The sequence below is a fragment of the Punctularia strigosozonata genome, assembly GCF_000264995.1.
Source record: "Punctularia strigosozonata HHB-11173 SS5 unplaced genomic scaffold PUNSTscaffold_17, whole genome shotgun sequence".
Taxonomy (NCBI): domain Eukaryota; kingdom Fungi; phylum Basidiomycota; class Agaricomycetes; order Corticiales; family Punctulariaceae; genus Punctularia; species Punctularia strigosozonata.
In genome coordinates this window covers 436,465-459,772 of record NW_006767449.1, presented here as the reverse complement: position 1 = coordinate 459,772, position 23,308 = coordinate 436,465, and the positions used below count along the sequence as shown (strand labels likewise).

General features: G+C 55.6%; 8 protein-coding genes across 8 annotated transcripts; 3 read left to right on the top strand and 5 right to left on the bottom strand.

Annotated features, from left to right (window-relative positions):
• Positions 1-439: 439 nt before the first annotated feature.
• On the bottom strand, positions 440-3,399 carry PUNSTDRAFT_92918 (elongation factor G mitochondrial). The gene is made up of 9 exons (XM_007388261.1): positions 2,807-3,399; positions 2,666-2,742; positions 2,458-2,613; positions 1,884-2,406; positions 1,733-1,831; positions 1,534-1,677; positions 1,170-1,469; positions 718-1,107; positions 440-662 (listed from the first exon to the last, which is right to left on the bottom strand). Exons 1-9 carry the CDS (start codon positions 3,383-3,385, stop codon positions 582-584), a joined length of 2,349 nt encoding a protein of 782 aa, XP_007388323.1. The 5' UTR covers positions 3,386-3,399; the 3' UTR covers positions 440-581.
• A 280-nt stretch (positions 3,400-3,679) lies between these two features.
• PUNSTDRAFT_108316 (NAD(P)-binding protein) lies at positions 3,680-5,196 on the top strand. Its single transcript, XM_007388260.1, has 4 exons — positions 3,680-4,111; positions 4,165-4,418; positions 4,484-4,669; positions 4,763-5,196. Exons 1-4 carry the CDS (start codon positions 3,934-3,936, stop codon positions 5,069-5,071), a joined length of 927 nt encoding a protein of 308 aa, XP_007388322.1. The 5' UTR covers positions 3,680-3,933; the 3' UTR covers positions 5,072-5,196.
• Positions 5,197-6,853: 1,657 nt separating this feature from the next.
• Positions 6,854-8,607, bottom strand: PUNSTDRAFT_146479 (uncharacterized protein). Its single transcript, XM_007388259.1, has 3 exons — positions 8,250-8,607; positions 8,014-8,199; positions 6,854-7,957 (listed from the first exon to the last, which is right to left on the bottom strand). Exons 1-3 carry the CDS (start codon positions 8,457-8,459, stop codon positions 7,037-7,039), a joined length of 1,317 nt encoding a protein of 438 aa, XP_007388321.1. The 5' UTR covers positions 8,460-8,607; the 3' UTR covers positions 6,854-7,036.
• A 632-nt stretch (positions 8,608-9,239) lies between these two features.
• On the bottom strand, positions 9,240-9,452 carry PUNSTDRAFT_27830 (uncharacterized protein; the record flags this gene model as incomplete). Its single annotated transcript, XM_007388258.1, has 1 exon — positions 9,240-9,452. A coding segment is annotated over one exon (213 nt), but the record flags the coding sequence as incomplete, so codon positions are not given.
• Positions 9,453-11,017: 1,565 nt separating this feature from the next.
• On the top strand, positions 11,018-14,672 carry PUNSTDRAFT_92909 (nucleotidase HAL2). Its single transcript, XM_007388257.1, has 5 exons — positions 11,018-11,248; positions 11,307-11,582; positions 11,641-11,840; positions 11,906-12,157; positions 12,218-14,672. Exons 1-5 carry the CDS (start codon positions 11,113-11,115, stop codon positions 12,413-12,415), a joined length of 1,062 nt encoding a protein of 353 aa, XP_007388319.1. The 5' UTR covers positions 11,018-11,112; the 3' UTR covers positions 12,416-14,672.
• A 1,464-nt stretch (positions 14,673-16,136) lies between these two features.
• Positions 16,137-16,718, bottom strand: PUNSTDRAFT_55537 (uncharacterized protein). Its single transcript, XM_007388256.1, has 2 exons — positions 16,383-16,718; positions 16,137-16,330 (listed from the first exon to the last, which is right to left on the bottom strand). Exon 1 carries the CDS (start codon positions 16,700-16,702, stop codon positions 16,397-16,399), a length of 306 nt encoding a protein of 101 aa, XP_007388318.1. The 5' UTR covers positions 16,703-16,718; the 3' UTR covers positions 16,137-16,330; positions 16,383-16,396.
• A 279-nt stretch (positions 16,719-16,997) lies between these two features.
• PUNSTDRAFT_55536 (uncharacterized protein) lies at positions 16,998-17,629 on the bottom strand. Its single transcript, XM_007388255.1, has 3 exons — positions 17,501-17,629; positions 17,246-17,449; positions 16,998-17,196 (listed from the first exon to the last, which is right to left on the bottom strand). Exons 1-2 carry the CDS (start codon positions 17,572-17,574, stop codon positions 17,362-17,364), a joined length of 162 nt encoding a protein of 53 aa, XP_007388317.1. The 5' UTR covers positions 17,575-17,629; the 3' UTR covers positions 16,998-17,196; positions 17,246-17,361.
• An 824-nt stretch (positions 17,630-18,453) lies between these two features.
• On the top strand, positions 18,454-23,098 carry PUNSTDRAFT_146477 (galactose oxidase). Its single transcript, XM_007388254.1, has 25 exons — positions 18,454-18,509; positions 18,563-18,663; positions 18,715-18,830; positions 18,891-18,908; positions 18,976-19,168; positions 19,221-19,333; positions 19,383-19,400; positions 19,456-19,524; positions 19,591-19,777; positions 19,833-20,045; positions 20,104-20,229; positions 20,280-20,389; positions 20,440-20,457; positions 20,508-20,588; positions 20,640-20,743; positions 20,791-20,829; positions 20,885-21,097; positions 21,153-21,251; positions 21,303-21,464; positions 21,522-21,579; positions 21,629-21,654; positions 21,706-21,951; positions 22,003-22,452; positions 22,508-22,560; positions 22,622-23,098. The coding sequence occupies exons 1-25, from the start codon at positions 18,465-18,467 to the stop codon at positions 22,806-22,808; spliced, it is 3,045 nt and encodes a 1,014-aa protein (XP_007388316.1). The 5' UTR covers positions 18,454-18,464; the 3' UTR covers positions 22,809-23,098.
• Positions 23,099-23,308: the final 210 nt, after the last annotated feature.

Below are 23,308 nucleotides of genomic sequence, written 5' to 3'. Positions count from 1 at the left end.
GACCCAAGAAGCGAGCACCGAGCGAAGCTCGGTGCGCCGTCTTGGGCTCGAGGGAGACAATTGAAACTCCGCTCGCGTCTCGCTCTTCATCCCTCCGGACTCCCTCGTCAGTAGAGGTGGCCCACTAGGCAGCATCAGCACCCGCCCGCCCGCGTCCTGTAGGTGTTTACCGAAGTTCACTGACAACAACGCATCTCTACCAGCGAATCGTGGGTGAGCCTCTGGGCTCACCCTCGGATCGCGCCCAAGGACGGTCGGCCCCTGGGGGCCAACTGTCTTTCACCCAAACCCACGGGAGATGTATTGTATATACACAGAATACATTCTTTGCATCGCACGACGACCCAAGAGGCGGGTCGCGGGACGGCGTCGCCCCGCGTCGGGTTCGACGTTCGCTCGTGCCACTTTCTCTGTTCAAGACGACACATTGCACGAAATTGGAGTTGCGGTGCGATAGAAATTGCGCGATAGATAAGTACACGTGGAGTGCGGCACGATAACGACATCGACATTATGGGACAGTAAAACCAGCATCGTGAAATAGGATAATCTAAGCGGGATGTATGCAAGGCGCAAGAGTTCTAGTTCTTGGCCTGCGGTAATGTCTTCTTGTACGCCTCCTCGAGCTCTTTCTGGACGTTCGGGAGAACAGGCATGTGGGTCTGTTATGCCGTGGTCAGCGTGCGAAACGACAGTTGCGGCCAGGGCATCACCCACCTTATACTCCATGCTGAACTCGCCCTTACCCTGCGTCACACCACGCAGTTGACCCGAGTATCCGAACATGTCGTTGAGCGCGACCTCGGCGACGGCGACGAACTCGTCCTCGCGAACCTCGCTGTCGAGGATCGTGCCACGACGGGTGTTCAGACTGCCGATGACCGCGCTCTGGAACTCGGCCGGGGCAACGACCTCAACGGTCATGATCGGCTCGAGAACGATGGGGCGGGCCTGCTTGTACGCCTCGCGGAACGCGCCGATGGTTGCCAGACGGAAAGCCAGCTCGGACGAATCGACGACGTGGGCGGCACCATCCCTCAAGACCAAGCGGCATCCAGTAATCGGGTTACCAGTCAACGAGCCCTTTTCCAGGGCCTCGAAGAAACCCTACATCAAATCCGGTCAGATCAGCTCAACGCACAATCATCATTCGAACAGAAACGACAGACCTTCTCGCAACCAGGGATGTAGTTGTGCGGGATGTTGCCGCTCATGACCACGTTCTCGAACTCGACGTCCTTGCCCGTCTCCTCGTCCCGTTCCATCGGCTCGATGAATCCGATGACACGAGCGAATTGACCAGCGCCACCGGTCTGCTTCTTGTGCGTATATGAGAAGTCGGCACGCTGGCCGATGGTCTCACGGAAGGCGACCCGAGGACGACCCGTCGTACATTCGACGTTGTACTCGCGCTTCATGCGCTCCACATAGATTTCGAGATGCAACTCGCCCATACCGGAAATGATGGTCTAGCGGATAAGGACATCTAAGCATCGTGCATGAGGAGCGATGTTGATTCAACGATTAACTGACCTCCTTGCTCTCCGAGTCGATGTGGACCCTGAAGGTCGGGTCCTCGCGCTTGAAGCGGTTCAGCGCACGAGAGAAATTCGGGGTCTCCTTTCCGACGGGTTTGAGGGCAAGCGAAATGACGGGCTCCGGAACATGCATGGAGGTCTGTTGAGCCAACGTCAACCTGCGAGCAGCGTGCACTGTGATGCGAGGTACTCGCCATGGTGAAGCTGGTGGACCCATCCGTGAACGTATCACCAGAAGCACAGTCAACGCCGAAAATCGCGCAAATTTCACCGGGGCCAATTTCATCGATGTCCTATCGCAGGCGTTAGCATCAACGGCGACTGGTGGGATAAACAAATACCAACCTCCATCTCGTTACTGTGCATGCGAACGAGCTTAGGGATCTTGACCTTCTTGCCGGTCCTGGCATGATACAAGAACTGGCCTTTCTTCAGGCTACCCTGGTACACCCGGATGTACGTGAGCTGCCCAAAGCGACCCTCCTCGAGCTTGAACGCGAGGGCGACGAGCGGGGCCGAAGCGGCAGGGACAAGAGCGACCGGAGGCGCAGACGCGGGTTGCGTGATGTCGTGCGCGACCGCGGGCGCTTCGGCCGGGTTGGGGAGGTAGTTGCACACGCCGTCGAGAAGCGGCTGCACGCCTGTGTTCTTGATCGCGGAGCCCATGAAGACCGGGGAGAACTTGAGCCCGACGGTTGCGCGGCGAATGGCGTCCGTCAGCTCGGCAACGGTGGGTTCTTGGTCGTTGAGGAAAATCTCAGCCATCCCATCGTCCACCTCGGAGAGTTGTTCAAGAAGCTCGGCACGCTTGGTCTTCGCGAGATCGAGGACTTCGGCCGGAATTTCATCAGACTCGACGACGGTGTTTCTGGGAAAAACGTGAGCATCGGCCGTTCGCTTAGAGTAGTCGAGGACATACCCCTTTTCTCCCTCAAAGTAGATAGCCTTCCACCGAACGAGATCAACAACACCCCTGAGCTCATCTTCCATACCAATGGGAACCTGAACGGCGGCAGCGGGAATGCGAAGCTTTGTCCGTATCTGATCAACAATTCGCCACGGGTTTGCGCCAGGCCTGCAGATGCGCTGTTCAGTAGCGCGTGATGAGGAAACGGAGATACTCCCACCTGTCCATTTTGTTGATGAAGGATAACCGAGGTACGTTGTACCGTCTCATTTGCCGATCAACCGTAGTTGTTTGACTCTGTGAAGCATGACACAGCGTTTAGCAGGATGCTCCCAAAATCGAACTAGGCATGAAGCCTTACCTGAACACCAGAAACCGCACACAAGACCAGGATAGCACCATCAAGCACCCGCAGCGCTCGTTCCACCTCGATGGTAAAGTCGACGTGACCAGGCGTGTCGATGATGTTGATTGCGTACTTCTCCTTCTCACCCGACGCCGGTTTGGTCGACATCCAGTCGCAGAACGTCGCCGCGCTCTGAATGGTGATTCCCTTCTCCCTCTCAAGGTCCATACTGTCCATCTTCGCGCCTACACCGTCCTTCCCGCGAACTTCGTGAATCGCGGAGACACGACCGGTGTAGTACAGGATGCGTTCCGTCAGGGTCGTCTTCCCGCTGTCGATGTGCGCGCTAACGCCAATGTTGCGCTGGAAGTTAAGTCGTGCATGGTCCTTGTCTGACAGGTCGTATGTTGGGTATGTGACGCCTTCCGCGGCAGAGTTGTCGGAAGCAGGGGTTGCCTTGTAGGCTGCCGCGGTCGACGCGTGCCTGCAGCGGGGAAGCGACCACCATCCAACAAAGAGCGCGTCCGAGGTGGATGCCGGCCGCCCTATTCGAGTGCACGACCGCCTGACTTCGGCGAGGACCCGACTCGCCATCGCGTACAATCCGCCAGCAAAGGGAGAAGGATAATGAGACGGAGAGCGGTGTCGGAAATTTCGCGTCATTGAATACGGCACGTGAGATCAGCATATACGTGCTATGGCATAAGACTCGTTCTTGAATTCCATTGCTGGAAGACAGAAACCTGATTCTCGACAACACGTCCCCTCCGAATATCACGTCGGATCTCCCACATCCCCCTCGTCGCACAGGAGTATATGCGTGTCCGGTTCCTAACGCCAATGTATGCTTGGCTTCGTTCTCACTTCAACTGTAACATCTTCCGGTAGTGCCTCGGTACTCGTTTCAGGATCCTTACGAATCAACTCCATGTCGCGAGATTTTACTCCGGCACCACTGCCGTACAAGACGCGCAAGCTCTCGAGTTCAAGTCTGGGTTCATCCCTTCGGTGATACTGCAGAACTCTCCGGTTGTGATAGGCCTATGACCCACACCGCTGATGGAACCCACATCGTCTACTCGTATATATAAGCCCTACTAAGCGGCTCCTTCGTCATCGTCGTATCGACTCGTACCGGTACCATGCCGTCTTTATCTGAAGCCCGAGCTTACAACGCCTCTGTCTTGTCGAAGGTTCCGACCGTTCCAGTTGCACTGTTTGTCGGGGGAACTAGCGGAATTGGCCAAGGTACGGCAGAGGCATTCGCGAGGTATACGAACGGAAATGCCCATATCATAATATGCGGTAGGAACCGCGAAGGTGAGTCGCATAGCATGACATGGTCCTAAATCGTCGCTGACGGGTCCGTGCAGCCGCGGAACGTATCATCGCGTCGTTTCCCAAGCCGACGGCTGCGGGAGCCAAGCACGAGTTCGTCCAGTGCGACGTGTCGTTGATGCGCAACGTCCGCGCCGTCACAGCCGACTTGATCTCCCGTCTCCCGAAGCTCAACTACCTGGTGCTCAGCACAGCATTCGTGGATTATAAAGGCTATCAGCCGACTGAAGAAGGGTTGGACAAGAAACGTGCTGTCGCGTACTTTTCTCGTTGGCGGTTTACCCTCGACGTGAGCTTCCTCATAGAACTAACTTGGCATGGACATCGGTCGAGTCACTGATCGTTTACTGGCAGCTACTCCCGTTGCTACGCCAAGCCCAGGACACGGGGGAAGCTGCGAAGGTCCTCTTCGTCTATGGCGCCGGTCAGCCAGGCCGGAAGATCGAATCCGATGATGACATCGACCCGGTAAAAGCATACAAGCGCGGGATGGGTTATGTGCGCACGATGGGCCTGACCTTCATGGACACCAGCTTGGAAGTGAGCAAACGTCCTGGTCCGCCCCCCCCTCCCCCCAATTCTCCTTCGAGTGATTTCCGCATCCGATACTAATCGACTCACCTTTCTTCGCAGGCCTTCGTGGCCGAGAACCCCTGGCTGACGACCATTCACACCTGGCCAGGCGCCGTGCATACGCCTATCCTCCCCCAGATTTTCCCTTGGCTGCCCAGCACCATCGTCAGCTTCATCTCCTGGCTGTTGGCACGATCGCCGAAAGACTCGGGCGAATTCATGCTCTACGCGCTGCTGAAAGCCGAAGGTGCCGGACAGGTCTTGCGATTCGGCGAGACTGGGGAGCCTGTACAGCGCCCTGACTACATTACTACCGAGGGCCAGGAGCGGCTGTGGAAGTATACGCTCGAGGCGATCTCAGTTCGATGATGTGGGTCATTGGGGGATCCATGGGTATATGCTTGTGTCGCGGGCACCGTTGGCCGATGTATTTTCTTTTTTGCTCAGCCATCATGTACCGTGGCTTTGATTTGGCTTAAACGACAGACTTGCGGCTTACCTTCTCACTCGTGCACATTGCAGTAAGTTTCCGCTTCACCACCACCTTCCACTGAAAGCTGTGCTGCAGTACTTGCTCTTGAACTCCTTCACGAATCTATGCAATGACGCCAGGCAGATATTAACCGGTATCGGAAAAGCATCCGGCACCCACACGAGCTTCTGTAGTCTTTGGCCTTGAGTGGGTACATAGTGGGTACAAGGGCGGTTGCTCATCGCCGCGACCAAGATTGCGAATCCGCTACGGCACATTGGCGCAAGCTCCCTGGATATACTTGGCATTCCAGGATACATTATTTAGCGTCGGCCTTCGATGGTCCTCTATGTGATCTTTGCGCCATACCGTCTCTAACCAAAGCTCATGACGCCTCCGCCTTATCCAATGGTTTGACCGTGCCGGTAGCGCTGTTCGTAGGAGGAACGAGTGGGATCGGTGAAGGTACGTACTGTGGAAGCTTTCGCCAGGCATACAAACGGAAACGCACATATAATCATATGTGGCAGGAACCGTGCAGGTGAGTCGCGAGACCAAGGACTTCGAGACACTGCGCCATCGCTGACGTGACTCTACTTATACTGCGACGCGACGCCGATGCGGAATGTCCGTGCTGTCACCTTCGAGTTGATCTCTCGCCTTCCCAAGCTCAAGTATCTGGTCCTGAGTACCGGATACGTGAACTTTGATGGATACAAGGAGACGGAGGAGGGGCTAGAGGAGAAAGCAGCACTGACATTGTTCGCCCGATGTCGGTTACCCTCAACGCGAGCCTTCGTCTGGTGTTGATATACATCTGACAGATGTATATCAACACTTGTCATCTGTTGTGTAAATGTTTGATACCTTGCCGACAGCTCCTTCCGTTGCTACGCAAAACCCACGATGCGGGAGAACATGCCAAACTGCTCTCCGTCGGTGGTGCCGGTCAAGCCGGTCGGAAGATCGAAACGTCGGACGACCTCGACTTGAGAGAAACGTACAAGCGAGGCATAGTCTATATTCGCAAAACAGGCATGGCTTACATGGAGCTCGCTTTGGAGGTGAGCGTATCGTGCCTCGGCATGCTCTCCCTTCCATTCCTCGCGGTGTTTTCGCCATGTGCTGAACAAATCCACGTCCTCAGGCTTTCGTCACCGAGAACCCTTGACTCACGACCATCCATACATGGCCGGGTGCCGTATACACGCCTCTCCTGCCGCGCGTGCTATCCTGGCCTATGAACATTATCGTCGACTACCTCTCCTGTATGTTCTTCCGGTCACCGAGCGATTCAGGCACGCTGTATGCTCTACTGAAAGGCGAAGGTGGAGGGCAAGTCTTGCGATTCAGGGCGACCGGGGAACCTGTACGACGTCCGGATGCGTACATCACCGCCAAGGGTCAGGAGTTGATGTGGAAGTATACGGTGGAGGCGATATCGGTTGGAGGATGCGAGTCACCATTGGCTCTGGCTCTGCAATAGTGGACGCTATACCCCGGGATAGCTATTTCTGCCTCGGTTTCTTGGATACCTTTCGGCGCGAGCTCGTCCGCAAGGATCACAGCGCACTTTGTATCTACTCGCTTCCCTTTTCTGAGTCTAAATCGGCGTTTTTCTGTGTGATTGCCAGTTGTGCACTACATTAAAATTACTGGGGGATTATCGTTTCCGTTATGTTGTGGATAGGCGAGAGACCGATACAAGGGGCGCGAAGGAATGAGACGATGAGGTCAGAGATACCAATACAGATGTGGGCGCGAGACTCCGAGAAAATTTACTCTACCAGGATCCGTTTCGAAGACAGAGACCAGAGACCAGGAATCCGAGCGCGTACGCGAGGAATCCGATGCGAACGCACTTAGTGCGACACATAGAGCGCGGGTACGTGGTACAACGCGTTCTCCTTGGCAGACAGCCGCGTGGGCTTGTGAGCGCCTCGCGCTTGGGGGCGCGGAGGTGATGACGATTGAGGGAGGGAGGGGGAGGTCTTGAAGAGCCGTGGAGGCTGCGGCGAAGGGCTTGCGGAGAGCCCCGGGAAGAGAGTGTTCCACGAGGGGCGAGCGACGGATGTCGCGTACAGCGGGCGCGCGGTGGGCCACCGAAGAGACGGTGAGCGGGGCGGCTGGGTAGAGAGAGGCAGGGCGAGCGGAGATGGACTCGTGCTCCGTCCCACCAAGAGGTGCGGCTGGCTCTGCAGCGTCGGCAGCGGGGGCTGCGGCCGAGGCAGGAAGGGCGCGCCGCTAGCGAGGGCGGCGTGCGCGTTCTTCTTCAGGACGCGCTGAAGAAGGGGAATGCTGCGGGCGTTCCGGAAGCGCTGGCCGGAAGCGGAGGTGCTCCGGGCGGGGCGGGGAAGGAGGGGGTGCAGGGCCTCGATCTGCAGGTGGGAACCGTCGCCCGTGTGGGGGCGCGGACCCGGGAGCGAGAGCGAGGCAGGTGATGGGACCGGGGAGGAGGTCTGTCGGGGCGTCTCGTAGAAGACGTTCTCCTTGTCGGCGTCCAAGGAGGAAGCCATCGCGGGTGCTGGAGCTGGGCTCGACGACTGCCGCGAGGGTGTAGCGTAGGTAGTACGGGCCTTGAAGAGGGGCAAGGGAGTTTCGTACAAGACCTGGCCTTGTGGGACACCGCGGTCGTGGTTGACCGGAGTCGGCACGGAGAGCGCAGGGACAGTGGGTTTCGGCGGGTTCGTGAGTCCTCCAAGAACGGTCTTCAAACTCCGTTGGATGTTCGAAAGAGGGAACCGCGCTGTCAGCTTGTCGATAACGTCGACGACCGGTGTGGCCTAGTCCATAAAATGTGGTCAGACGGTGCATATAGGCGCACAAGTAGAAGGCTCACGTCGCGTTCGGAATTGACGGCTGGCAAATCTGCGCAGTCAGAGAAAATATCGTCGAACCCGCCAAAGGAAAACTCTTTCGAGACGGCGTTGACTTTGGGAGCTGGGATAGGAAACGCTTTGGAGCAAGTGATCGCCTGGCTGTTGTCCACAACCGGCGTCTCCTCGTCTCCTTCTTCTTCCTCGTCCTAACATGACCAGTAAGTAACAAAGAACGAGAATAACAATGACAACGTACATCGAACTCCGTGCCGTCCGCAATGACAAAGATAGGTGTGAAGTCCTCACGGGCCAAACCCCACGACAACGGGGCAGGCGAAGCACCATAGCACGGTACCTCCTCAGTCACTGCGTCATTGCCCATGTTAATGACACGTTCGCAGAATCCAGAGAAGCCGCGACTGAAGGGAGCGATAGACTGTTTGTTAAAGACAGTGAAGGGCGACATAGTGTGTGCCGAGTAGTAATGAGCGCGTACGCAAAAGAGTGTGAAGGCTAAGAACAAGCTGTTCTGAGTGTATAGAGAGACACATTGCTGCGCTCTTATAGATTGTTGGAAGTATATCCGCGCATTCCGTCGATCGCGTCGGGGAGACCGAGTATGGGCGTAGGGACCAAAAAGAGAAATCCCGCCGCGAAGCCCCTCTTTGCGCGGTCATGTGATGTGAGAGCACCGGAGCCCTCGCCTGCCTTGTTGAAGGTCAAACGTTGGTCGTTCAAAAAAGAGGTTTACCGAAAATCTCCATCGATTTCCTTACTGAACTAACGGGTCCTGGCGCGTGTAAGTACTCAATGTCAATCGTTTTCAAATCAGTCAAGTATACATCTGTGTCCTCGCGGTAGTGATAAGTATCACCGATACTACAATGTGCAAGTATGGCCACACTCTATGAGGGCAGCACGAGTCAGGGACTTGCCGATTCATTGTTCATACCAGTCTCGAACCTGCTGAACCTCTTCGCTCAGTACTGAGTGCTCGCGTACTTGGACCTGTGTGCAAAACACTGCACGCGGTTCATGTCAGTCAATACGTTCAAGAATATCACGAAAATCGTGGCGTACGTTGTAATTGTCGGCATTGCGAACAGCCGACGAAGGGCTCCAGGAACCAAAGCTCTGGCCGTAAGGGCGCAGCCATACCCAAGGTCAGTAGTCCCGGATGCCGGATGTCGCGCGAGCTACCCAATGGTTCAACACATTGAAATATATACCAATTCACCATGTATTCACTAAGCTCGTGAAGGGTAGTTCCATCCCGAATGTTGCGCGAGGCAACAGAGATGCCGCTGCAGAGTCTGTAAGTGATCACCTCGTCGTAGAAGATCGAACAATAGTAGATGTTGGTCGTGGAGGTGACCGCGTAGGCAATGACACCGCCCGTGCAGACGCCGCACGGGTCGGCGCAGTTCAGTATCCGGCTGCTGCTGTTCTCGTTGGCGACGTTATTGGAGACGTTGCGGACGGTGCTGGTCGACGAAGTGCCGAAGTAGACCCGGAAGAGCGAGTTGGCGCCGTTGCTGGCGATGTAGGACGACGCGAGAGATGCGAGGGACTTGCCCTCGTTATTACGTCAATTTATATAGCACCACAGAAAATGAGAAATACCTACAGCTGATGAGCTTGTTTGACTGGGATGGGAGCAGCTTACCGTAGCCCGCTTCTACGGAAGGCTACGTTTGACGACATCGCCGTTAACGATGACTTCGACCTTCTTAGTAGCGACTTTGATGGTGGAAGGGTTCCTCTTCGAGCACCATGAAGGTGCTGACGGGCTCAAAAGCGTATTTATCGGTGCCCAAAGACTCAAAGTCGTGGAGAGCAGCGAACGCGAAACATGTCAATCCAGTAACACCTGGACGACAGAAACCGAGCAAGAAGTTCAAAGTTAGGTGCGGTCCATCGTAATCCGCTTGGGCACAGCATCGACCGTCGCTTACATCCGCAAAAGCCCAATCAGCGCAAAGTTTATCAACGATAGGCGCAGGCTGCGAGTCGAGTTACCACATGCTTCATTGTCTTGGCGTAACTTATTCGTGTGCGTTGGTCAGATGCATCCTCGTTTGGATTGTGAAGGTGCAGAAGTATCGACCACGCCGACCGTGTCGTCTACACAAAACCTGGGGCGTATGCCATAACTATTATCATCGCCTGCCGATGCCATCGCGAAGCCGTCGTTGTCTGAAGACGTGACATCGTTGAGGATCATCACGCAGAATATCAGCAGCATATCGCTGGACCATGCGAACTGTGACAGTACCATAGCGCACAAGCCGACTTAGACGGAAGTTTCACTCGGTGATCCAAAGAGCGAATATAGCGAGGGCATCATCGGCGGACGACAAGCAGAGCAAAGATCACCGCAGTCTTGTTCAGTAGAATGTGTGGAAACGGCGTGACCCCCAAAACAGGAGCAGAAGGCGCACGGAGTCCAGCAAGCTTCGGTCCGCATGAGAGTGGGAGCCATGGTCCGAGAGCCGCGATAAAGACGGTGAGAGTTTTCCGGATGGGCATTCAGAGTACGTCGTACGACGAAAACCATATAGTGTCGCGTTTCACAAGGTCTGGCCATCCCTGACGCCGACGAATGGCCGCTTTGGACATCCGGCGGCAGCTAGAGTATCTATAACGACATCAGGATCAACGCGTTCTCCGAGAAAAGAGTACGATCGCGCACTTGGGCCGTCCAAACATTCCAAAATGAGCCTGAACATACCGAAAAGGTATAACGGTGGAAAGCCTCATGGTTACGACTGTACTCAGATCGGGATTGATATAACACCGTATTGCGAAGGCATTGATGCGGCTCAAACCCTCGGCCATCGTGAGGCCACAGAATTAGGATGTCACAGAAGGGACCCATTCCAGTCCTTGGTATAAAGGACGGCCAAGGCGAACGGAGCTGAGCATAGACTATTCGGTAAAATGCATGGTATACTAGGCAAGGCGGAGTAGGGAGGCAAGCCGCAAGGGAGCGGATTTTTGGGTCATGCTGTGCACCCACGCTCGCTCTTCAAAGCTTTGAGCCCATCGATCCTGCAGGGATGCTTTCCTCAATCAAACTGGGACTGCGGCCCGCTGTATGAACCAAACGAGTGCTTGCTATGTCGCTCAGCTTTACAACCGAGAGGCAGGTGGCCGTCGCTGCCGTACGAAGGGCGTGCGGCCTTACGGCGTCCGTATTCAACAAACTCGTGAAGAACGAGACGCTTACGAAGGGAGACAAATCGCCTGTGACGGGTACGTTTTGTTCGACTCCGTCTTTGGGTTCTATGCTTAGATGCAACCCGGTCTGCAGTGGGCGATTTTGCGGCGCAAGCCGTCGTCAATGTCATGCTCGGCAGGGCTTTTCCCGGCGACGCTATCGTCGGCGAGGAGGACGCGGCCGATCTGCGGGGCGAAGACGCGACGTCCATGCGCACCCGCATCGTTGAACTCGCCAACGAAGCTCTCGCGGGCGAATTGGGACTAGGCGATATGGCAGAATGGGGCATCGGACCCGGTCAAGAGTTGCCGGCCGAGGCATTGTTGGAGGCGATAGACAGAGGGACTCACGCTGGAGGACGCACCGGGCGTAAGTACCTCGACCGTGCTCTTCGTGTACCACACGATGACCGTGCTACGTCCTATAGGCTTCTGGACCCTGGACCCTATCGACGGCACGAAGGGTTTCCTCCGCGGAGAGCAGTACGCCGTGTGCCTCTCTCTCATCGTGGATTCTCAAGTCCAGTTGGGTGTCATCGGATGCCCGAACTTACCCCAGCACGCATCTTCGCCTGAGGGTCCTCGGGGGTGCTTGTTCGTCGCCGTGCGCGGCCAAGGAGCACAACAAGTGAGCAACCCATGTTTGCGACATATATCTTCCCGGCCTTGACCGCCACCCCATTCATTCGGCAGCTCTCCCTCTCAGGCGCACACCCGACGCCCATTGCGATCCCGGACTTCGCCCCCGAAGAAGTGAACTTTCTCGAATCCGTCGAGGCCGCACATTCGTCGCACTCGTTCAATGACGCCGTTGCTAAGATTATGAACGTCACGCGCGCGCCTACACGCATGGACAGCCAAGCCAAATACTGCGCCCTCGCTCGGGGCGACGGGGCCGTGTATCTCAGGATGCCGACCGGCGTCGGGTACAAGGAGAAGATCTGGGTGCGTATTATATTATCGTCCTCTCCCGTCGGACGTATCTCATACCCGCGTCTTGTCCAGGATCACGCCCCTGGTTCTATCTTGATCGAAGAAGCGGGCGGTATCATTACTGACTCGCGTGGGCAACCTCTCGACTTCGGACTCGGGAGAACGCTCGGCGAGAACTACGGTGTGGTCGCCGCCGGCAAGTCCACTCACGCCGCCGTCATCGATGCTATCAGGAAGGCGAAGGAGCAAGAGGCCAAAGGGCATATGTGACAGTCGGCGCCTAGCGGACATTACCATTCGCCGAAACCTGCACATACGTACTTCGTTGCACAATAAGCCCTCAGGCTGGACAGTCGCCTCACAGATGTCAAGACCTGCAATGGAAGCAGTTGTAAACTTTGTACATGTATGACGTTACACATTACATTCGAACTCGAAAACCGCATAGCAATCTGAACAGATCTGGGGTCGAGGCGGGGGGTTCGGCGCGCTAGGAGGCTACATTCGTCGGCGATAGCATACTTGAAATACTAATGGTACAAGCTACGTACGGCATACCAAGAGCCCAAGAGGGAAAGGGACGGGAGACATGGGATGTCGAATCCTATATCACGGGGGCAGCATAACAGGGTCCTGTCGAAGAGTTGGAATCGAAGGCGAAGAGTATGATACATTGGATAACTTCGTTGTGGGATCGTTACGTGGCCTCGACACCGCGACTATCGCTGACGTCGTCGCTGGCACGAGGCAGGGCCTGAACGGGGAGCGTCGCAGGCTGGGTTGGCGGGAACCCGGCATACTGGTGCTGCCACGTGTAGCCGGGATATTGAGGAAAGTACGGATAAGCGCCGCCAGGGGCGGGCGGTCCTTCGCCGTAGCCGTGATACGAGCCATGCGACCCTGAGGCATGCGATGACCCCGGATAAGAGGATGACGCAGAGGCTGGTGAGGTCGGAGAAACCGACGAGGCTGGCGGTGGGGCAGACAAGGGGTATGCGTAGGTGCCCGAGCCGGTGGTAGATGGCGGCCCTTGCTCGGACGACGAGATGGTGTACGCCGGGTAGTAGCTCGGATACGACGCGTACTGAGGTTGGGGGCTCAGTTCCGGGTATGGCGAGACAGGCGACTCGGACGATGGGCTGTGAGTAGAGTCCTCGGGTGACGACGGCCCTCCACCGATCGAGTTCTTCTTGCGCGATCGCTTGGTGGTGGTGGAGCCCGGGCTGTTGTAAGGGTCGTATCGCTTGGCGCGCTTGCTTGCGTTTGGGCTCGTGGCCTCGCCGGAGTCGGTGGAGATGGGGACCTCGGTCAAGATTGGAAGCCGAGTGTTGGACAAAGACGCCGGGACGAGGCGGGGCGAGGTATCTGCGCCATCGTCCGACTCGCCGCAATATCGCGGGATGCCGTCGACGCCGATCTCGACCTTGGGAGGATTCCGGAAATGGGTCTTGTCCAAATATTCCGGGCTGATCTCGAGGGACGATAGCTCTGGGATCGACGAGGGGGTCCGGAGTCGTCCGGACTCCACGTCTTCGACCTTGTAGTACGAGATTAGATGTTGCGAGACTCCGCCGATGGTCAAGGAGAACGTCTGCAACGATTGAATGTGAGCATATGCAGCGTGAGAACTTCAGCAGTGGTTCGAGACATCAACCGGGAGAAACGGCAAACGGAAGAGCAGATACGGCGGCGACATCCAGCACCATCGCGAGCGCTTCAGGAGACCTTCTTACATGTCGCAGACGGAGGGATCAGAAGGGCGAGTGTCCGGGCAAGGGGGCGAAAACCTTGGATTGACAGAGGTTTCAACCACAAGGAGTTCGCAAGTACCATGACACGGAGTATCCAAACATAGGGTGATAGAACCTAATTTACTCACCTTCTTCATGAGCCCATTGGGTTTGAATTTGTAGCTGTTCGTGAGGCTGCCCACGAGAACTCGCTCTCGTTGACGGTCGACTCCCATACGTGTCGAGTCTCCCTTCGGCCTGCTCAGCGACTGGGGGTCGGCATCGGGCGCATCTGCGACCGGTTCGGGCTCCGTCGGTTGTGGTTCTGCGCGACGATGGCCGGCGCCTCGCTTATCGGTCTCGCGATAGAGCAAAAAGTTGCCCAGGATCCTGCTGGGGCTCCAGAAGAGCCCGTCGGTCCAGCGCTTGATGCCGCTTTCGTCCTCGTCGAACACGAACACGGACCCGGAGGTGATCATCTTCCGCTCCGAGTCGACGAGCCGCCTGGTGACTCTGGGGATGACGCCGCGACGGGCGGCCTCGAGGATGAGGAGGGCGTCGCCCGTGGTTTCGATCCAGCCGCTCCAGGGAGGTTCGGTCCAGCCGCTTGCGGGTTGCTGGCTGCCGGTAGACATGCTGAGCTGGCGGCCATCGGGTCGGGATCCATGGGGGTATTGGTTGCGGTCCAAGGGGGTGGGTCCGGTAGGCGAAGCCCGTGATGGACGTCACCGACGACCACGAGATCGGGGCAGGGCAGATTGCAAGGAACAGAGAAGAGGAGATGAAGTTTAGACGAGGAGGCACAAAGTTCGAATTCTGAGTTTGCACGCACCCGGATGATTTGTCGGAGGGTATGAGGAAAACAGAGCTTATTTGGGACGCGCCACGACCCTGAGCGGATAGTCTTGCTTCTTTACTCACTCGATCACTGGTCGCTATTCATCCGTCCACTGAATCAGCAGTTCGGACCAGGCAATGGCAAAGGGGAACGATGGCAGGGAGCAAAGAGGACCTGGGCGTGGTGGTGGCAGGCAAAGGCGTGGATGGCGGCTACCAGAACGGGCTGGGCGCCATAACGGGCTAGCGCGGCGGCTTTCGTCAACGCGGCCCCGTGAGGATACACAGCGCCAGGTTGCTCTCGACCTTCCATCACCGGGCACACTCTCAATTACATCCACGCCCGGATTCCTTTGCGATTCCTGCTGATTGCTCCGTCGAAATCGCGCACGGGCGAAATGTTTGATACCCAGCGATACACGCCCTCTCTTCCGCCCAATCCCAACGCACCGCAGCACGATGACGAGCCCCAGAAGGCCACGCAGCCAGCGCAGGGCACTTCATAAAAGTCTTAATGAACCGAACGAGAAGCCAGCTATCGTACCCTGCATGCTCTCACGTGGCGCTTCGAGATCAGGGAAGGCGCGAAATACGGACGCGAACAGACCGCAGGGAACTGGTCTGCCTACATACTGAATACGCCACACCCCGTCTTTGCCTCCGAGTCGCAAGCTGTACGACGGTATACGGCGCCGCTCGCGCTATCAAAACGATGCTATCTCAACGACCAAATCGACTGCATGCAGTCTAGCAACATCGAGCGGCGTGCAGGCTAGACCGTGGCGCCGTCGCCACCAGTGTGTACGTTATCCCGGACCGGGTCCATGGTCGTTCGGTGAACAGCACGAGATCCCGTCGGTTCTCTTGCCACGAGGACGGCCGAAGGACATTCCAACGATGCGTTCGCGATTCGCCACGTCCTCTACGTTCAGGGTTGGCGCAGAACATCGTAACCAGGTAGCAGTAGAGGGACGCAGACTGGCCGCGCCGAGTTAGCCCAGAGGAAGGAGGAATGCCTCCATACGGAGGCATGCTGTGGCCAGCGTCAGCGCCTGTGGCGTATCTACGGCTACATGTGAGTTGCCTTGTATCACGAATTCGGTCCCCTCGGACGAATCTCGCCTCTTGCTGTACTAACCGAATCTCATTCCAGCTCAAGCCGCTCTCACGATGATCCCGCATCAAGTAAGTAAAGTCCCCCCAAGCTCCGTACGCCGCTGAGCCACATGACCTAGCTCGTGCTATCTTTGACGTCGGCTCTCCTTTCTGGCGTTCAGACTGAACGGGCTGATGGATGTGGCTGAGCGCTACGAGCGGCCGGTTGCACGGTATTGAGAGGGGACATCGGATCGGTGGTGGCAACGACGCTCGGTCATCGATCCTCGTAACGATGGGCGCTATATCTACTGGCGCACTTCCAGCGACGGAGTACTGACGTGGTTTGTCTGAAGATTAACATACGATGAAGGGGCGTGCCTGTCTTCTCTAACATTGGACTGCGGGGTTTATGACCGCGAGACATTGTAGGGGTGAGAATCGGATGTCTCCGGCCACCAAGGATATTCGAAGAGCTGTGGAACCTAAGATCTACAAGTTAGTTCTCCGCTGACTTGAAATCAGGCATGTCGTTTGCTATCTTGCGGCCAAGCTATTGATGGGATCCTGATGGTAGTGACGGGACTGCCTACGCATCGACTGAGCGACTTAGACTGAGACTGGCTGTATTTGTGTTCAGAGTCATCTCAGGAACCCGAGCAAGTGCGAGCATCGCCAGCAAGCGGCTGAAGTTTAGCACTCGAGTGAGCGAGTGCTCCCAGATCCGGAACATGGAGAGAACCTCCTTTCCGAGCCCTCGACCACCCCGCGGCTTGCGCACCCATTTCAAATCGTCCGTCCAATCGACCGGTCCTTTCAAGGGAGGAAAGGGATGTAGCGGCGCCTGATGGAATGTTTCCGCGGTGCCTTGTGGTACACCATGCGAGGGATCCATGTGCAACGCGACGCAAGGCACCCAGTGGAAGCAGCCTAACGGATGTATTTTCCCAGTCGATCATCCTCAGCCGACGACACGCATTCCGTGATCTGGCAATGACTTCTGTCTCAGGCACCATGATTCCGGATCGCAAAGCCGTATCAATATTGACCATCCGTTCCGCCGCCGGTATTTCCATTTTTGCATATGCGCTTTGTCACCTGGGAATGAGACTTTCTTACAGGCGGGCATCTCGATGTTGCCTGTATAACGTTAAGCTCGCCGCATACGGTTGCTCATGTCGTCGGACAGGCAGCGGTTCATGGATTTAATGAATGGGTTCGCATAACATAACGTTCGTGGACGATTGCAGCCGCCGACCGCTTGGGCATTTCCTCGGAGGCTCCATCTCACGCAAGCCTGGAGCGTGGCAGTGCCGTTGCGGAGGGTTCTCATGTTCTTCTTTACCTTCACGACGCCATATGTCTTGACATGATCTTGATCTTCGTGGTGATCTATTCACAGGTCAAAGGCACCCGACGTGCTTACAGAACCTGCCTTACCACGATGGTAGTGCCGGTGTGGCGCCAATTAGGATCTTCCTTCCGCAGGGTCCTTGCCGAAAGCGTAACACATTGCTCCGTTCAATGCCTCTCTTCGAGAACACCTTCAAAAAGTCATAGTGTTCTGAAACCGCTCTCGCCGCCACGGCTGGCCAACGCAAACCTAAGTTCATTACGGCGCACGTCACAACTTGATTGTTCTGTGAGCCTCGTGCTTTGTTTCTCTTACGTTGTCGATTGAACGATCAATCAGGCATCCAGCGGCATCGGCCCGTATTGACGGTTTCTGCGAGAATGATCATGACCAATTTGTCGAGCGCCAAACATCGGTGAAAGCTGCCATAGATCCGGCTGCCCAGTCTAACTCGAGGACGGCGGTGAATATTTTTCTTCCGGCCAGGCTTACCCGCGTATCGAAACGTTCCCTTGGAAGATCTAACAGTGGCCGATGAGCAAGGACCAAACTGAAAACCGGACAAATGTTTGGGACACTATCTGCGCTGCCACGCTTCGCAGAGCTTTCCTTGATCGGACACGCGCTACTCCTTTGGGGAAACATGTTCATTCGGGCGTACGCTACCATGAAGGCGATAAACACGGGGTGTGACGTGCTCCGCGTTGCGAGCCCACGAGTTCGGCAGCTGCCGGGCCGGGGTAACTGCTGGTCACAATCACGCACGGAGACGCGAGCTTACTGGAGGTGCGCCCTCAGAATTCGAGAAGCGGGTGTGACACGCCGATCAACTGAGTTCTATTTCCTTACCGAACAGGCATGCACCGCGCAATTTGCTTGCAAGAAAACACCCGACAGCCTCGCAGAATATACTTCGGCATGAATTCCCCGACATAGATATGATGTTGGCGCCGCCGATGCGGCTGGTCTGTTACTGCTCAGCCCCGGATACATTTAGCTTCCGGTACCTGCATGCCATCTCCGGTCGATGCTGCTTGGACGCCGGCACAGTACCCCAGCGCCCTGTCGCCGCCCATCCATCCCACCGAACGCCGTGCGGTCCTGCCATCTTTATTAGGAACAATCAGTCCTGGTAGTTGCATCCGACAGCTCCCCATCGGGACCCCGACGTACGAGGCCCGTCTTATACGTTAGTCCAGAATGTCCCTAATGCTGGCCAACACTAAGTGCGTGGAACGCGGCTCGACAGCATATAAGGCCCCCTCGCCGCGCATTGGACCACATGGCATCTCGGATCCCCAAGATGTCGGCCCCCAGTGCTGCCCTCTTTGTGTCTTCGTTACTATCCGTGAGTCTTTGAACGACTGGTCCGTGTTGTGCGCACAGCTGAGGTTTCGTCAGGTAACCAATGCCGTGCATATTGTACCTCGTCACTCGTTTAGTTCTCGTGCTTCTGTCCCTACAAAGCTGCCAGGCAACTGGACCTCGAAAGGATGTTGGACGTATGTCTCGCAGATGTCCAGCGTTGACCAGTCTAAACTCTCGATCCATAGCGACGACACTGGCTCAAGGACCCTTGGCGCCGCGTCTTTCACCGACACCGCAAACATGACAGTCGAGAATTGCATAAGCTTCTGCGATAAACAATCATTCATCTTTGCGGGAATTGGTACGTACACTGGTACACAGCGCTCCGGTCTTCCGCTGATCATTTGCAATCTACTCATAGAATTCGCTCAGGAGTGTTGTGAGTGCCTGAGAATTGATATTCTTGGATGATGCTGTGCAGATCTTCGCTGACACGCGGAACACAGATTGTGACAACTTCATCAAGAGCAGCGCTGCACAGTCCCCTTTGACTGACTGTTCTGATGCTTGCACCGGCAATCCGAATGAAACATGTGGCAACGCCAATCGGCTCAATGTCTTCTTCAGCGGTGGTACGCCGCCTCCGGCCCCTTCGACGATCCCGAGCGTGGGTCTCTGGAAGTCTCTCGGATGTTACAAGTAAGCGATTCCCGATAATCTGACGAACAACGCGGCTGAAATCAATTGATAGTGATTCTACGGCAAACCGCGTGTTAGGAAACCCGGCTGCCCCCGTCGGTGCGGTGACCGTGGAAACTTGCACGACTGCTTGCTTCAATGCCGGGTTCCCGTTGGCTGGCATGGGTGAGTGGCGGTGACTTTGTATGTCGGCAGGGAGCTGAAACCCGGACAGAGTACGCCGATGAATGCTGTGAGTTCTAGATATCCTCATCCGAGGAAATGTTCGCCGATGCGCGTGTATACAGATTGTGATGCCGCGATAGAGAATGGCGGGGCGCCGACGCCTCTTGGAGATTGCGACATGACCTGTGCCGGTATGTGTATCGCTGCGGACGGTCTGTCGTCACAAGCAGGTGTGATGTACTCACTCTTCTTTCCAGGCAACTCAACTGAGTTCTGTGGCGGGTCGAACAGGCTGAACGTATACAACTACACGGGCACTGACCTTCCACCTCGAACGCCCGGCAATAACGGGGGTGGTGGTGGCGGCGGCGGCAACAACGGCGCCCCAGTTTTCCCTGTTTTGTCCGGTCTTCCTTCGGGGTGGACGTACGCCGCATGTTATGTGTAAGTGACATACAGAAGCGCCTACGCTGATCATATTCTAACCTGTCTGGTGCAGCGACAACGCCAATGGCAGAGTCTTCACGACTGAACTCAACGATAATCCAACTTTGACGGTGGAGGGCTGCATCAACAGCTGCCGATCGCAAAACTTCACGTTGGCAGGAATGGAGTTCGCTGACCAATGCTTCTGCGGAAACACGCTGGTAAACGGCGCCACTGTCGCCACCGATCCAACTACGTGCAACATGGGTTGCGCCGGGAATACAACGTTAGTTTTAACGTCACCTGTTTTTCCTGTTTGATGTTTCTAACTTCGATTGTGACAGCGAAGCTTGTGGCGGGCCCAGTCGCCTCTCAGTCTACACCTCTACAGCGAAAGTGACAGCGTTGCCTGTCCCAACGGTGTTGAATAGCAGTCTTCCCGGGAACTGGAAGTTCCAAGGATGCTTGATGTATGTTGCACGCTACGCTACGTATGGCCGTCGTCTAAGCTCTTTCGCAGGGACGGCGCTACTCGCGTATTTCCCTATCAAAACATTTGGACCAACAACAACACTGTTGAGGCTTGCCTGACGCAGTGCTCAGACTTCGGCTATCCGGCCGCCGGAATGGGTATGTGCTAAACTATTCGAGTCGATTCCGAATGCTCAATTCATTCATAGAATTTGGCGACGAGTGCTGTACGGTATCGCATTCATAGCAGGTTCTTGACGTGCTCACATTGCTGTAGGGTGCGGAGACGTATCGGACGTCACCAACAACCCCAACGGTGGCCTCGCCCCGGAGACAGACTGTTCTGCCCCCTGTTCGGGTTAGTCATTCGCGCTGAGTAAGTTTGGGATTATATTTTTACCGTCTCTAGGCGACCCGATTCATCTCTGCGGAGGAGCAAATCGCCTGCAATACTATCAATACGAAGGTGGTCTCCAAACTTGGCACACTCCTTCCAACATTGGACGTTATGAGGTATATCAGTTTCCAAGGCCACAAGTTTGTCGCTGATCACGCTTCAGTTCCTCATCGGAGGGGTCGTCGTTCCCTTACTCGCTACGGTAAGCCCTCGCTTACGTGCATAATGCTCACTTGCTTATCTGCATCGACGCGCAGGTTGGTATCAACAATAAGGTGTCGTTCCTGGAAAAGTTCCCTACTTCGGAATTTGGGAACTCCACCGGCGCATACGAGCTTGATTTGAGTCTTGTGGACAATTTCGATCTTGCTTGGAGAACCATGCACGTGCAATCCGATGTGTTCTGCTCGGCCGCGATCGTGCTACCAGACAAAGCCGCACGCATACTGAACGTCGGAGGGTGGTCGCTGGTAAGACCTTTCCGCTGCGCAAGTTGTGTTCTGATGCTGACCAAGTTGCCGATAGACATCTACCTTTGGTGTCAGAATGTATGCTCCCGACGGATCGCCTGGAGTTAACAGTACCAACGATTGGGAGGAAAACCCTCAAGAGCTATTATTGCAGGTACTGTACTCTATCAGGAGGATACCGTCAAGATGCTGAGACCCGTTCCAGCGTGGACGCTGGTATCCGAGTGCTGTGCTATTGGCTAATGGCAGTGTTCTTGTCGTGGGCGGCGAAACTGGCAGCAACGCCCCTGCAGATCCCACATTGGAGGTCCTCCCAACCCCTGCAGGCGGACCAACATGGCTTTTCATGGACTGGCTCAACAGAACGGTAGGCACCCACATCGCCCGGAGTCCAATCGAAGTTGTTCACCCACATGTGGCTTAGGACCCCAACAACTTATACCCGTTCTTACATATCCTGCCCAGTCATAATATCTTCGTTGGTACGTGTATCGAACATGTTACTGTTACGGTCTTCTGACCGCCTTCCAGGATACTACAACGAGGCTCGCATCCTTGTAAGTTGTCTTCACTGCTGCATTTCAACGACTCAGATTTCTTTGCCGCAGGAACCGGTCACGTTCACAACAGTCAAAACGTTGCCCAACATGCCCGGAGCTGTCAACAATTTCTTGGCTGGTCGGACGTATCCTATGGAAGGAACAGCTGTCATGTTCCCTCAGCACGCCCCATATACGGACCCGGTGACTATTCTCGTGTGCGGTGGTAGCAACGGAGTTGCCGCGCCTGGCTTGGACAGCTGCCTATCGATTCAACCGGAAGTAACCAACGCTGCGTGGACACTAGAGAGGATGGTATGTCCAGGTTTTTGTACTTACGGATTTTTGTTGACTCTGTGACACCAGCCGAGTACTCGTGTCATGCCCTGCATGGTGGCCCTTCCTGACGGAACGTTCATGATCCTGAACGGTGCCCATACCGGCGTCGCGGGCTTCGGCCTCGCCGATGATCCGAACCTCACTGCAGTCCTTTATGACCCTTCGCAGCCAGTCAACTCACGTATGTCCATCCTCAACACGACCATCGTCGCGAGGTTATATCACTCTGAGGCGACGCTCCTGCCTGATGGCCGCGTACTCGTATCTGGGTCGGATCCTGAATCGCAACCACCTCAGGACTTCCCCCAGGAGTTCCGCATTGAGGTTTATATCCCTCCCTACCTCAATCAGGGATTCAAGCAGCCGACCTTCACTATCACGGAGACCGACTGGGAGTATGGTGGTACTTACCAGATCAAGGTCCAGTTATTCCAGGGAACAACTTCAACGATGAGAGTTTCGCTTATCGCGGCAACTGTAAGTCGTACTTTTGGCTGTTTGATTTGTCTCCACTTATCATATTCGGCGTCAGAGCAGCACACACGGAAACATGATGGGTGGCCGCACGATCTTTCCAGCTTTCTCGTACGTTACCGCCTCATGTCTCGCTTGTCATCTTATCCTGATATCACTTGTACATGATCAGCTGCTCGGGAACCACATGCACCATCACCGCTCCTCCCAGCGTCGGCGTTGCTCCGGCGGGATGGTTCCAATTATTCGTTCTCGACGGCCCGACGCCCTCTCACTCTCAGTGGGTGCGCATCGGTGGCGACCCAGGACGGCTAGGAAATTGGCCCGATCTGCCAGGCTTCACTCTTCCTGGAATTTAAACCAATACACGGATCGGTATGCCTCCGATCCATGTTGTTCTTCACCTCGCACTTTTCTGCATGGACAAAACGATCTTCCATAACGACTAATATCTGTGAACTCGGACTTCAGGACTGTGACTGTACCTACTGGGTGACCCTATTCTGTGCTCGTACCATTCCTTTCTGTCTCATTAATCGGATAATAGGGTCGCTTCATTCGTTCAATCCGTGGATCTATCAATATATGCGTAGTACATACAGTCTGGTGTTGTAATGTTGCTCCTGGAATATGGACTGGAAACTTTAAGTCGCCTTTCGAGTACCTCATATCGTATGCCTCGGTCGAACGCAGCGTGTTCATGTTTGAGCGTTGCGTGAAGTAAGAGGGTAGCAAACTATTGAACTTGCGAGCCTCGCCCTGGCCTATGTCGCACGGGTGGTTGCGCGAGTAGGAACTTGTTTGCCTCAGCTTCATGGACGTATTCGAGATCCCGTTGACTTAAGCTTCGGGTGGAAAC